The 14,183-nt window shown below is 47.6% G+C and overlaps 1 protein-coding gene across 2 annotated transcripts in view; it reads left to right on the top strand.

Moving 5' to 3' along the window:
* Positions 1–6,219, top strand: part of Fam53a (family with sequence similarity 53 member A) — a 34,765-nt gene extending 28,546 nt beyond the window's left edge. For both annotated transcript variants that reach the window (XM_055624251.1, XM_055624252.1), the window contains exon 6: positions 5,698–6,219. In XM_055624251.1, coding sequence (XP_055480226.1) covers positions 5,698–6,009 — 312 coding nt within the window. In that variant the 3' untranslated portion in view covers positions 6,010–6,219. The remainder of the gene's footprint in view (positions 1–5,697) is intronic.
* The last annotated feature ends 7,964 nt before the right edge of the window (positions 6,220–14,183 follow it).

The following is a 14,183-nucleotide window of genomic DNA, read 5'->3' as shown; positions in this document are numbered from 1 at the left end:
ACCCAGAATTGTGCAGACAGATGGTGTTGTAGGGACAGGGTGAGTAGTATAGGATGCCAAGTGAGAATAGCATTGTGGGTTTTGCTTTTTATTTTTATTTGTGTGTATTTGTGTGAGAGTGTGTGTTCATGTGAGCAGTGCATATGGAATCCAGAGGTTAACCTTGGTAATGTCACCCACTTTATTTTTTAATTTATTCTTTTATTTTTGAGATTATAATTACATCATTTTTCCCATTCTTTTTCCTCCCTCCAAAGCCTCCCATGTACCTCTTCTTGCTCTCTTTCAAATTCATGGCCTCTTTAATTAATTTTATGTGCATACATGCACATGCGTATTTATTTCTAGAGTTCTTTGTGTAGGCATGAGGCCTCAAGGTCTTTCCTTGATCCACTTTGGCATCTTGTCCTTGTTGGTAAGACTTCATGGCTTTGATGTAAGTAGGAAACACAATCTCATAACAAACTCCTTTATCCCTTGGCTCTTACAATCTGTCTGCTCCATCTTCCACTATGTTCCTAAGCCTTAGGCGAGGGAGTTATTTTGTAAATGTGTCCATTGGGCTGGGTTCCACAACTCTGTATTTTTTATTGGTTGTGGTTTTCCATCTTTCCTACTTTGTTGTAGGGACATTCTTAGATGAGGGGTGAGGACAACATTTATTTGTGATTATAAGGGCAAATATTTATGATGAAGTTAGGGATTATGTTAGTGTAATAATCTGTTTTTTTGTTCTTTGAGACAGGGTTTCTCTGTGTAGCCTTGGCTGTTCTAGACTCTCTTTGTAGACCAGGCTGGCCTCAAACTCACAGAGATCCGCTTGTCTCTGCCTCCTGAGTGCTGGGATTAAAGATGTATGCCACCATGCCCGGCTACCACATTTTTGTTTGTTTTTCATAATTGAAACATAATTTGGGACTTGGGCTCACCAGCTTGGCTAGGCCAACTGACCAGAGGACCAAGGACTCCCTTGTCTCTGTGTTCCCAGTGCTGGGGTGATAAGCATGTAGCAGCATACTTGGCTTTTTATGTAGGTGCTGGAGGTCAGACCCAGGTCCTCATACTTGTGTGGCAAGCGCCTTACTGACTGAGACATCTTCCCAGCCCCCAGACATTCTTTTTTAAGTGCCTCCCTCACAGTGACTTTAAACCTTTTCCCTAGATTTTGATCAGTTAAGATTTCTTGTGGTGGAGTCAGTACCCTGCTGGTTAGGGCTGAGACTCTGCTCTCTGTCTGACAGGCACATGTGCACACTTCTGCTGTTTCGGACATTGAGCACATTCTCAGCGCAGACTCTTGACAGGGTAGCCAGCAGAGGAGAGGTGCAGGCCTGTGTGTTTGTGTTGTTGAAGCTTCCATCCTCTTACTCTTACTATCATAATCTCTCCAGTTAAAATAATTAGCGTCTGAGACTACTAAAAAGCAATGTAATGGATGATTGTGCCTCCCTCCCCGGGAGTAAATGAGTAACGCTTTACAGTGCTTTCTTTAGTTGCCTTTGTAATGAACAGAGGGGCACTGGCACCTCACAGGGCCAGACCCTGCCCGTAGCTCGGGTCACATAGTCTGGGCATCTTTGACAGCCATAGAGTACCATAGGCCCATGATTAGTCATCCCTGCTCTCTTGTCTATAGCACCATTAATGTTATAGGCCCTCAGGGTCAACATTAAGAGCAGGGCTTGCTTTCCCTCAAAGTAGGATTGCATGCAGACTGACAGGCAAAAGGTCCAGCAGGCAGACAGTATGTTCAGACCCTGCCACTCATGTCAGGGTGACCAGGCCCGTTTACCGTACTTCCCTTACCTGTTTGTTAGCTGCCTCCTCATCAGCCGCCTCCGCGTTACTCCTTGCCCTGTCGTCCGCCTGTTCCTGTCTCTGTCCCTGTCAGATGATGGTTCCTACCTCCCCATCCTTGCCTGCTGTTGTTGACTTCAGGATCGTCTGCTAGGTTTTTCTGCTTCACAGTTTTAAGATTGTTTAAACTGTGTAGTGATGTTAAGCATCTTTAATCCCTCCCACTTGGTAGGCAGAGGCAGGCGGATCTCTGAGTTCCAGGACAGCCAGGGTTATGTAGGAGACTCTGCCTCAAAAAAAAAAAAACAAAAAACAAAAAACAAGCGCGGGGGATGGGGGGAGGATCAGTTATAACACATATTTCCCATTTTGCAGAGTGAGGTTTCTGCCCATGACACCATGGCACCAGTGTGTTGGGTTTATGAAGCAGCAGCTCATTGCAGGACAGACCTGGCATGTTATTTGCTGTACCCAAGGATCCACCTCTTTCCCTGTCCTTTTTTGCTTTTGGATGCTGGTCTCCTGGATGCTAGTACATTGTTCTGAAACAGCTGTTCCACTGAGGAAAGTCCTGTCCCATCATTTGCCCTTCCTTGTGCTCTGTGGGGTGTGGCTGTGGGTAGGGCACCAGCCTTGCCTTCTCCCCAGGTCGTAGTGGGGCATTGTGGATCACCGTGTTCTGGGTGGGGAGTTTTTCTGTATACCTAGTGTAGAGTACTTACATCCCCTTAAGGCCACTCTTCCATCTTCCTGGGACCTTGACCCACCTTATATTTCTGCTTGCTGCCTGAGCATCCACTTCTGGGTGTCTAGTCTGTTGGCTCTGTTCCATCCTGACTTTGTGACCAGTGCACCTCACTATCTCTGATTTCTTCAGTGGGGCCAAGGTGCTGGGGCCTCTCTGAGCCCCCCATACAGCTACTTCCCCCCTGGGAAGACTGGGGAAGGGTGTGGCTCTCTGGGGGCCTGGGGCTCTCCATTTGAGGCACAGGGGTTTTCAGTTTCCCTTATCCCCACTGTTCTTAAAACCCTTATCCGTTTTTTAAATTCACTCTTCCCTGAGAGTAGACCTCTCTTCTTGGGCAGAGCCGGGGGCAGACACTGTGGGTTCTGGATATCTTTGTCATCTGCCAAGGCAGAGATGCTCTGTGTATCACCTGAGGCCTCTTTAACTTGAGACAGGCTGATCTTTCCCTTCCTGGCATTGCTTACTGCACTCAGCTAGGACTCTGGCTCCACCTTGGGCTGTGGAACAGCTTTGCTGGCGGAAGGTTTAGGTGTCTCCGTCTGCCATGCTTCCTCAGCATGTGAAGAGGAAAACTCTTAGATGCCTGTGGCAGCAGTGTCAGGATAGTTGTAGGGGGTGCTCCCCCTGGCTTTGACACGGCCGAGGAGGCTTGTGGTGGGAACTGGATACAACAGACTATGTCAGTTTCTCTCAACTCAGAAGATTCCTGGATGGGCTGGAGCAATGGCTCAGATAAATAAGAGCACTGGCTCTTCTTTCAAAGGTCCTGAGTTCAATTCCAACAACCACATGGTGATTCACAACCAACTATAATGAGATCTGGTGCCCTCTTCTGGCGTGCAGGCATATTGTAGGCAGAACACTGTATTTTTAATAAAGAACTGTGCATACTTAAAAACAAGATTCCTGGCATGTACAGCATTGCCCCCCTTTAAAAAAACAATCCTGTGGGTTTGTCTGCCCAGATGCAGATCATCATCGAGTGGCAGTAGGTGCTGAGACTTCCCTTGGGGACATCCTTTGGGGGTGGTGTCAGTTCAAGTCAGCATAGGTGTGGGCTGTGGCCCACATTCTGATGCTTGGTTTCACAGTGGTGGTGTTTTTGTGTCAGGTTCTTTGTTGAGTGGCAGTTATTTCTGTGTGAATAGAGGAGTGCATCAGAGTGCTGCTTCCTGTTGTGCTGCCCAGAGGCCAGTGCAGTCTAGTAATGTTTTCTCATACAAGTCAGACGGGTGTGGAAGTCCTGAGGCTCCTGACTGCAGTCCCAAGGCTGTCTATTGTTGGGCTGCTGGTGCGAGCCCAGGGCCTACTGTCCTGCATCTGGATGCTTCCACTGTCTAGCAGCTCCACAGGAAATAAGATGCCACAGAGTCCTTAAGCTGGTACAGTGACATGGATGGTCAATTTATCTTGATTTGAGTAAAAACAAAACAAAACAAAACTATTTCTTTATTTTGTGACCAGAATCTAGCTGCTTATATCTTTAAGGGTTTGCTTTTTGGAATATTACTTCTCAAATTGGCTCACTGTTTTTGTTTTGTTTTTTTTGAAACAGTTTCTGTGTACCCTCCCAGTAGCCTAGAAAGTGAGATCCTCCTGCCTTCCAACTCTTTCTGAGCACTAGGATGACAGCTGTGTGCATAGCCAAGTGCCATATGCCTAGCAGAGAGTCACCTTTTTATAGTTGAACAATAAAAACAAGACACATTGTAGTATGTCTTGTGGAGACAACTGATTCTCATAAAAGCACAGCTCTGAGAAGCTCTGTTCTCCCTTTGGGCTTATGTGTCTATCTTTGTGATGGGCCTGTTTCTAGGGATCTTTTAGTCAAAAAGTAGATTTTTGGTCAAGAGTGGTAGCACATGTCTGGAACTCCAGCATTCAGAGTCCAAAGGTCAAGGCTGTTCTCAGCTACATAGCAAGTTTAAAGCCACCCTGGGCTGCTCTGTCTCAGCGCAGAGAGGTTTTAGGGTGGCTTTTTCTGTTGTTTTGTAGCACTGGTTAGCTCATGTTCTAAAGGTCAGTGTTGCTTGTATGGTGTGTGTCTTGTCATCTGTGTTGCTGTCCTGGTATTCACATACTTTCTAGAGTACTCACCTCTGTACTGCTACATGTAAGAGGCCAGTTTAAAGGAGCTTGGTGGAGATTGTGTTAAAGTCATGGACAGGGTGTGTAAAAGGGACTGAACATTGCAGGAAGGAAATGCAAGGTCAAACCAGGGAAAGTGGTAGAGAAACAAGGCCTAGCCATGTCAAAGGCAGTTGGTATGTTGTAGCCATAACACATGTGTCTCTCAGGACATAGGTGAATTCCAAGAGAAATATGCAGCAGTCTAAGTGGCCCTCTGGGTAAGCAAGGACTTTTGCAACTGGGAGAGCTTTGGTTTGGGGCAGAGCTGGTAGTTGAATTCACAGAGGACACGCAGAGAGCACAGCCTCTCAGCCAGCCCTTATGGCTCTGTGCCCTGGATATGCCTTGGGAAGTGTTGTGGAGGCAGCCTAAGATGCTGGCAGGGTTCAGAGTCATGCCTAGACAGGGGTAGTCAGAGGCCCCTTCGGTGTGTATGTGTGCTTTTGTCTTAGATGTTTTAGGGTGAAAACACTCTCCACATGTTGTGTTTGAGGAAAGTCAGCCTTTAGAATATGAGAGAGAGGAAGGTGGGAAGCAGGACTGAGGCAGTTAGGAATTGAGGAACGAACCACGTGTGTGTGGGGATATGATGAGTTCCAACTGGCTTACCTTGCCTGAGGCCTTTTTTGAATAATTAGGTGTTGTTGGCGATGTGGTACACGGGGACCTTCCTGGATAGTCTGTCTGCTGAGAGCAAGACAGGCTCTGGGATGCAGCCCTCTTTGAGGTCTCTGGCATCTGGAGCTTCCCAGGTATTAAGCACTCACATACCTGGTTTCTTTGGTTTGGGTGGGTCCATGCTGGGCTTCTGAGAAACAGCCTAGCAGGCGCTATGGGAACTCTGTGGCCCTGGTTTCTGATGAGGCCAGGGATGGGATAATCAGAGTCCAGGAAGCAGCCCAAGGGCTGTGACTGGTACTTGGTGACTGGAGAATGGGCTAGACACCCTCTTAGGCAGACAGAATGTTGTCTTGTACAACACCTATCAGAAATGCCTTAAGCCTATGTCTTTTCTATTGCAGACTCTAAAAAACTCGAAGAGCCTTTGCTCCCTGGACTATGAAGATGATGAGGACGACACCCAGGCGAAGACTGTTGTGTCCTCCCCGTGTAACTCGCAGGGTCTTGTGGGCATCATCACACCTGGCTCTAGCCCAAGGATTCCCAGGCCTGGCCCCACCAGCCCTAGTGCCTGGGCTTCAGGGGAGCCAGAGGCCAGCACAGGCGAGGGTGGGAGCAGTGGGGACCCCAGTGACTGGGACAGTGCAGGAGAGGAGGGCATCTTCCCACTGGACCACGGCGACCTAGACCTGGAGCAGATTGAGAACAACTGACTTTTGACTGAGCAGTGGTTGCTGTTTGTCACCTTGGTGCCTGACCAGTGGAGATAACTTGTGTGTTATTTTGAAAATTGAGGCGTAATTTTGATTCAGTTTTTCCTAAAGAAGTATTTTGCATTTTTATGGCTTCTACAGTTCGGGAGAGCTTCTCTATTTTGAAATGGGTTTTCAGAGGGCATTCTATTAAACATGATTCTGCCTAGATTCTGGCCAGTTCTGTGCTTTTTGTAAGGACCCTGCTGTGAAAAGCAAGTGTGATTTGCTTGGCAACATTGGGGCTGATGGTCTGCAGGCTCCACAGGGAGGGATCACAGCCTGAGAGCTTGGGGCGATCTACTCCCTTGGCCTTTGATATCTGTGGTTGGCAAACTGCCAGCTTGGACCACCTGGCTTTCTGATGGTTTGGTGCTGGCTGGGTTGGGCTGAGTCTCTTGAGGCTGCTTTTCTCTAGTCCAGTGGCTTCGGGCTTCTGGGACATGAAGTGGCCATACCAGTCCCCATAAGTGATGTCCATTAAGGAAGCACCATTATGAGGAAGGGCTTTGTGATAACACAGGTAATGATCATCTCTGGAGAAAATTTCCTTATTTTTTCTTCTCTTTGAAGAAAATTTATGAAAGATGATTGACATTAGTCCTGCTTCCTTCTCAGATGGCCTGGAGCATACATCAAGTTGAGTGGGGACTGGCTTTCAGGGTGTTATCCTTTTTCCTGTGACTGGGAACCAGCAGCTCCTACCCACACACCCATTAGCAGACAGTGGCACCCATGTGAGTCTGTGTTCGGTGGTCCTTGACTGACACATTCACTTGTGTAGCTGTGGCACGACCTTAAAGCTTTCCTTTCCATTGATGTCCCATAGGTTTTGTTGTTGTTGGAACCTGGACTGCATCTGAGAAGCCCCATGAGGCAAGCAGTGGCCCAACTAGTTCTTATGGCCACACCAAAGCTTCTAGTGTTTTCTAGAACAGCCTGCTCTGTTTAGAGGCCCTCATCACAGTGTGTTACTCAAAGGTCTCACTTAGGACAAGGATTGCTCAATGTAATTTCATAATTGTGCAACCAGTAAGTTGGTCAGCATTGATGACTGGGCTGATGAGTTTCCGTTACTACCAGGTACTCAGAGCTGCAAGGCTCTTATTGCTGTGAGGGGTAGAAATATACCCTGCCAGCTGCTCTTGTCCAGCCTGCTGTGGACCCTGACAGCCTGCTCAGGCTCTCAGCTTCTGCTGAGAGCTCCTACCTTTTGAGTGCCATTTTGAAAAGGCATGCACATCCTCTCCTGGGGCCAGCACTCCTGCCTTTCCCTGTGGGGCTCAGGTGGAGTAGGTCCTGCTCATGGATCCCAAACAATGTGGCCCCGTGGCCTGATACTCACCCAGGCTTGGCAGGCACAGACACCTCTCTGGGCTCATCAGAAAACCTGGTCTCAGGTGTCCATATACCCTGTGCTATTACCTGGCTGGGCCCTGGGGGACTGGGTGCTGCTCATGACTTGTGGGGAAGCATCTGAGGAGGCATGTTCTGCTCAGGGAGAAAAGATGCTAGCGCAAAGGTCCTGGGCAGGGACAAGCAGGGGGTGCTGGTTAATAAGCAACTTCAAAGGAGAGAACAGAATGGGGCACAGCAGTACGGTACAAATTGGTTCAAAAACACATAAGTGAAAATAGACTAGAGTGTCTTTTGGGTAGGAAGAAACTGCAAATGTAGCTGTTCTCAGAAGCTGCATGCCATGACGAAACTAGACAGACCACAGGGAAAAAGATCACCAATCTCCTATCCCAGCGGGTATTCTGGCCAGCGCTAAGAAAGACTGAGCTCAGATGAATCCCCTGGTGAAACTCCTCACAATGGGACGTCAAAGAATTTCAGGCACAGGGAATCTGTCAGAGTGTGTTCATCAGTAGGTCAGGAGGATATATCAACACATGTCAAGGAATTGATATCTGACTATAACTTTGTTACAGCAACAACAACAAAAAACAAAACCAAAGAATCTTCTTTTTACAAACAACTTGATTGTAAAAAATTTTTTTGATGAGAAGACTGAGAGATGGCTCAGCCACGAAGACCACTTGTTGCTGAGTTCAAACCCAGCAAAATACGTGGCTATCAACTACCTGTAATTCTGGCTCCTGGGCATCCAACACCTTTTTCTGGCCTCCACAGGCACCCACACAAGTGCCATACATAGGTGTACATGCACACACATAAAATAAATCATAAAAATTCACAAGAAATGTATTTATGTGATTCATAGGTCAAAAAAGAAATAAGAATTAGAAAAGGCATTTAGGACTAATTGCAAGTATGGCTCCATGACAGCTCTTGCCTAGACTCCTCCAGTGAAGGTCCAGGGCATTGCTTGACCGTAAAGTTTTGACCTGTAATCTACCAGTAAGAGGCAGATGGCATGGCTTGACAATAGAGTACTGGCTTAGAGCCTACCAGTGAGAGACGTGGAGGTGCGGCATGGGGACGGAGTCCTGGCTAGAATCCCCCACTGAGCAGCGTGGCTTAGCAGCAGAGCATCTGCCTGGCATATGTGAGGCTCTAGGTTCATTCCTAGCACCGAAACTAACAAACAACCCCCCAAATTAAAACAACCCCCCCGACTCACCCAAATCCCCCAAAATCTTTAAGACTAGGTGCTGGAGGAGAGGCTATACACCAGAACCCTTGAGATGTGTAGAGTTTTTTTGTTGTTGTCATTGTTGCTCCTGCTTGTAATTCTAGCCCTCAGGAGTGAACAGGTTTGTCACCAGTTCACTGCGCGAGGAGTTCCACGTCAGCTTGAGCTACACACTTTAGAAAAGTAACAACAATGACAACAACAAAAAAGTCCTGTTCTTAGCTCCTGGTCTGTACCCAGGAGACATTTAGCTCGATGTAGTCATTTGCTTGATGAGAAAGAACAAATAAATATTGAAAAGAGAAAGAGTTAGAGAGGTGGCAAGGTAGGTGGTTAAGAGCTCCTCTTTTCTTTAGAAAAGATTTTATTTAGTTATTATGTATACAATATTCTGTCTGCATGTACATCTGCATGCCAGAAGAGGGCACCAGATCTCATTACAGATGGTTGTGAGAGCCACCATGTGGTTTCTGGGAATTGAACTCAGGACCTCTGGAAGGCTCTTAATTTCTGAGCCTTTGGATATCAGCACCCACAGGGCAGCTCACAACTGTCTATAACTCCAGTTCCAAAAGATCTGTATCCCTCTTCTGGCCTCTGTGGGTACCTTACACAAATGGTACATGCATGTAGGCAAAACACCCATACAAACAAAATTGAAAAACTTTTTTTTCTTAGTTTTTAAAAAGATTTACTTAGCCGTGCATGGTGGTACACACCTTTTATCCCAGCACTCAGAGAGGCAGAGGCAGGCAGATCATTATGAGTTTAATGAGTCTACAGAGCTTATCCAGGACAGCCAAGGCTACACAGAGAAAAGCTGTCTTGTTTATAGGAGTGCTTTCTCTTCACGTACAGCTGCACGTCAGAAGAGGGTATCAAATCGCTTAGGTTGTCAGGCTGGTGGCTAACACCTTTTTCTGCTCAGCCATCTCACCCACCCTGCTCTGGGTGATTTTTATGGGCCAGCTCTTCAAAACAAGGAAAGTCTGATCATTTACAATTTCTCTTTTTGAGACAGGGTCTCATGAAACCCAGGCTGGCCTCGAACTTGACTTATAGCCAAGGATGACCTTGAATTCCTAATCTCTTCCTCCAAAGTGCTGGGATTACGGGCATGCATCACCCAGCTCAGCTAAGATGGTGGTTCACAACCGTCGGTTTAGTTTCTGGGATCAGAGAAAAAGAAGATCCTCTCAAAGTAAAGCACAAAGCGTATGTGATCTCCACGTGAAACCAGACAGAATCTGTGAGCTGAGTCAGAGGGCTGGTCCTCTCTCATTGTTGTACTCCGTGTATAGCTGGATGGTGTGAGGGCACTCATGGCCCCATACTCAAGTCCAGCGGGGACATGGGTAGAGCTTAGACGGTAGCTAGAGCCTCAGCTGGTCCTGGGGATGAGTGACCCTCTCCATCTTGCTCTCTTCCCAACACCTGAACAAGGCTTCTGGTTGTACAAAGAAGCTCAGGTCCCTCCCATCATCCCCCAATATCAAGGCCACGGGCAGGTGGTGCCACCATGGCCTCCGGCCCTTAGCCTCCAGCCCAGCCCTTTACACAGCCAGGAAGAAGTCCCATCCCTCACAGCAGCCACCAATCAGTGGCTCCAGAAGGGGGTGTTGAGCTGGTCCATCAGCCGTCCACCCCTCCACTGCCAGAGAACCTCTCTCTGGTCCCCCCAGCTGGCGGTTTGCCCCTTGAAGTGTACTAGAACCTGCAGAGGTCTCTCTGAAGGGTGGGCTCCTGCCCCTGGGCTGTGCCAGACGGAAGTCCTCCAGCTGGAGCCTCATAACACACCTTTTCCTGTCGTTCTGCAGTGTGGACTTGTGCTTTTTTTTTTTTTTTTTTTAAATCTTTTAAGTTAATTTTGGTAATTTATATTGTCTTAAAATTGTCAATTTTGTCAAGAATATCGACTGTATTAGCTTGTCACTTTCAATCTCTCCTTTGCTGTTCTGACTTCCCTCTCCATATCCTTGCGGGCCTCTGTGTGCGTCTCTCTTTGCTGATTAGACTGGCCGGAGGTTTGCTTAGTTTATTTATTTATTTAGAGGAGCCAGCTTTTGGATTTGCTGACAGGCACTCCCATTTTTCTTGTTTCCAATTCATTAATCCGCCTTTATCTTCACCCCCTCCTGCCTCCTGTGGATTTACTTTATTGTTCTGTTTTTCCCTCCTTGTGTCGAATGTTTAGTTCATTTATTTTCAGTCGCTCTTGCTCAGTAATAAAAACATTTAAGGTTGTGAATTCTCTGCCAACTCCCTGAAGCTGCTCCGTGAACGTGCAGTTGCTCTTTCGGTATAATTGTAAAATCTCCTGTCACCCGAATTTTATTAACTCTCTGGCTTAGGAATAATTTAGGAGAGCATCTCCGAATTTCCAGACCATCTGGCGTTAGCTTTTAGACCTTCTTTGGAACTTTTAGGTAGGTTTCTTGCATTGGTTTAAATAATGCTGTCTGTAGAGAGCTGTGTGTGTGCACGGAGGCGGTCCTCATACACATATGTACATGCATACATAATGTGCATATATCATACATGTATCTACACACATAACCACAAAGACCTGCCTAGATGATGGCTGTGTGTGCTTGCCTCTGTCTGTGTGCGGGCTACAAACTCATATGTACTTATTTGTGTGTGTGTGTGTGTGCGCACAGATATGTGCGTCTGTGTACCCGTGTGTTTGCATGTGGGTCTGTGCGTGTGTTTCTGTGTATACCAAACACTACGTGCTTCTGTGTGACTCTGTAGCTGTGTACATCCTCAGGCGCAGGCTGCATCCGTATCCAAGCTTATGCGTGTGCGTACATGCCGAATCAACTGTGGCTTTGGGTGAACATGCCATCTGTGGGCACAAGGATCTGCACCCATAATAGCTGCTCGGTCAAGGACATGTGTGAGAGGGCTCACTCCAGCTTCGTTCTCTTGATTCAGGGTCTCTGGTGAAACCCGTGTGTCATCCAGGATGGCCTGACGACTGGCTTTCTCGGCAGGGGGGGGGGGAGCTGGAGTCTGCGTCTGCGCTCATGACGCGTGTCCCAGGCTCAGGGGCGCTATGGTGATCCAGGGCGAGGATAGGACTACCTGAAATCTCTAAAATCAGAGTGGAGGACAGACACCTTTGACCGTGTCACTGGGACCACCCTGAAGGGACCGCTGAGGAAAGTGGGGTCTCCTGCAAAGAATGTCTTGGAGGTGAGCTTGTCCCGGGACCTGGGCCCTTCCTCCAGCCCTGCAGGGGCCTCATGTGATTATACCACAGAGCTCTATGGAGGGGCCCTGGGAGGTTTCAAATACAGCAGTTCAGTCTCGCCTGAGTTTGCTAATTAAAAGTATGCCTGGAGCTGGGATTTCATTTGTCGTCTGTCTCCTGAGAGCTGGATTAAAGGCGTGCACCGGCACCGCCACCACCACCGCCACCTCATCATTTTAACCACTCTTCAGTGTACAGTTCAGTGGTGACAAGTACACACAACTTGTGCAGCCATGGCTATCATCTTTTCCAGCTTCCCAAGATGAGGCTGTGCCCATTAAAGACTGGCTCCCCGTTTCCTGGCCGTTGGCACCCCATTTTACCGCCCCACTCTATATCACTCGTGTATTTGTCATACTCGCAACTGGTCCATTTCATTTCACCTAATGTCTCAGGGGTTATACAGGTTGTGGAGGTGTCTGAGTTTCATTCCTTTTTGAAGCGGAGTAATATCCCATCAACACAGGTTTCTTACCCACTGTTGGTAGACCCTTAGGCTGACCTTTTGGGTTATCATGAATAATATATCTAGAAATAGTGGTGCCCGTGTATCTTCTTGAGACCTTGCTCCATTCTTTTCCATCTGTACCTAGAAGTAGAGTCGCTGGGTCACGTGTGATGGTTAAGTCACCGACGGCCTGATGTGCCGTACAGAGCTGCCCTCTGGGCAGAGTCACCATCTTTACAGGACCAGCTGTGTCTGCCTAAGAAATGACCATCACAGACAGGCTTGTGACTTGTTGACATTTCCTGAGAGAAGGAGGGAGCATGGAGGGTATTTGTACCCTCTTCTGATGATTTAGCCAGTCCCCCTAGCCAGTTGTATGCAATTCTGCCTGAATTGCACCTGGCTGTCTTGTGGAAGCAATCCAGTACACAGCCTGGGGAGGACTGGAGCGGATCCATCTACACAGCCACAAGAGAATCGTCCACGCTGGGTATGGAAAGTGTAGCGTGGCTGGTTAAGGTCGCACTTGTTCCTGTCAGTGGCCAGCCTCTCACCTATGCTCTGAAGTAGCCTAAAAAATACACTGCTTCCCCAGAGGGAGTGCCAACAAATTAGCTTTGGTTCGTCATTGGAACCGCAGAAGGGCCTGGGGGTAAGTGCTGCCCAGTCACCCCACCCCAGGAGAAAGTTTTTGCAACTGGATTTGGAACAACCACGCAGGCACATCTGGTGTGTCCATGAAGGTGTTTCCAGGAAGGTTTAACTGAGGAAAGGAAACCTACCCTGAATGTCAGTGACGTCATCTCATGGATTGGGACCCTGGACTGAATAACGAGAGAAAGCAAGCGTAGTTCCAGAATTCATCTCCCTGCTCCCTGACGCAGACAGTGTGACCAGCGGCCACGCTCCTGTTGTTACGCTTTCTCCTCCGTGATGGAGCAGTCACTTCCAACTGGGAGCCAGAATAAACCTTTCTTTAAGTTGCTTTTGGCAAGTATCTTGTCACAGTGTGAAAAAAAAAAAAAAAAAAAAAAAAGGAAAGCTGCATCAGCAATCACATATTTTAGTTTCTGAGGCCGCAGCTGTTTTCCGTGGTCTCTGGACCACGGTGTATGCCACCACTGAACGTGAGGGCTCCGGCCTATTCATTCACGTCCTCCCTGCACTTAATGGGCTCTTTGTTTTGTTCTGTTTGGCATCCTTATGCTCGCACACATGGCCTGTGAAGATTTGCTGATACCTAGCTTACTTTTATTACAGCAGCAAATTGATTCCAACTTTATGTGGCAATTTCTGTGGACATTCTGCATGTGCTCAGTGTCCTAGTTTGCTTTCTGTTGCTGTGATAAACGTCGCGACCCAAAGGAACTTGGGGGAGTAAAGGGTTTATTTGGTTTACGGTTCATCACTCATGGAAGCCGAGGCAGGAACTCAAGCAGATGGAGGAGGATCGTGGCTCCCAGGCTCACATTCAGCTAACTTTCTTATACCTCCCTTGACTACCAGAGTCTGCTCACATAAGTCAGCAAACAAGAAAATATCTCACAGACATTCTCTGCACATCTGTAATAGTTAATATTGTACAAATCTATATCCCTACTTTTTAGGTTACTCTTTTATTTCTGAAAAGGTCTGTAGACCAGGCTGGCCCGCAACTCACAGAGATCCTCTGCCTCTGCCTCTGCTGGGTCTAAAGGCATGTGCCACCATTCTTGGATCTTCATGGATCAATCTGTGTAGCTCATTCTTGACTTCAGCTGTTGTTTTCTATGCCTACCTCCTGCTGTATTGATTGCTGAGTTAGATTCTGAACTGGCTGACTTTTCTATTCC

This window comes from Psammomys obesus, unplaced genomic scaffold (assembly GCF_907164565.1).
Source record: "Psammomys obesus unplaced genomic scaffold, mPsaObe1.curated_primary_1811, whole genome shotgun sequence".
In the NCBI taxonomy this organism is placed as follows: domain Eukaryota; kingdom Metazoa; phylum Chordata; class Mammalia; order Rodentia; family Muridae; genus Psammomys; species Psammomys obesus.
This window is presented reverse-complemented; position numbering and strand designations above follow the sequence as displayed.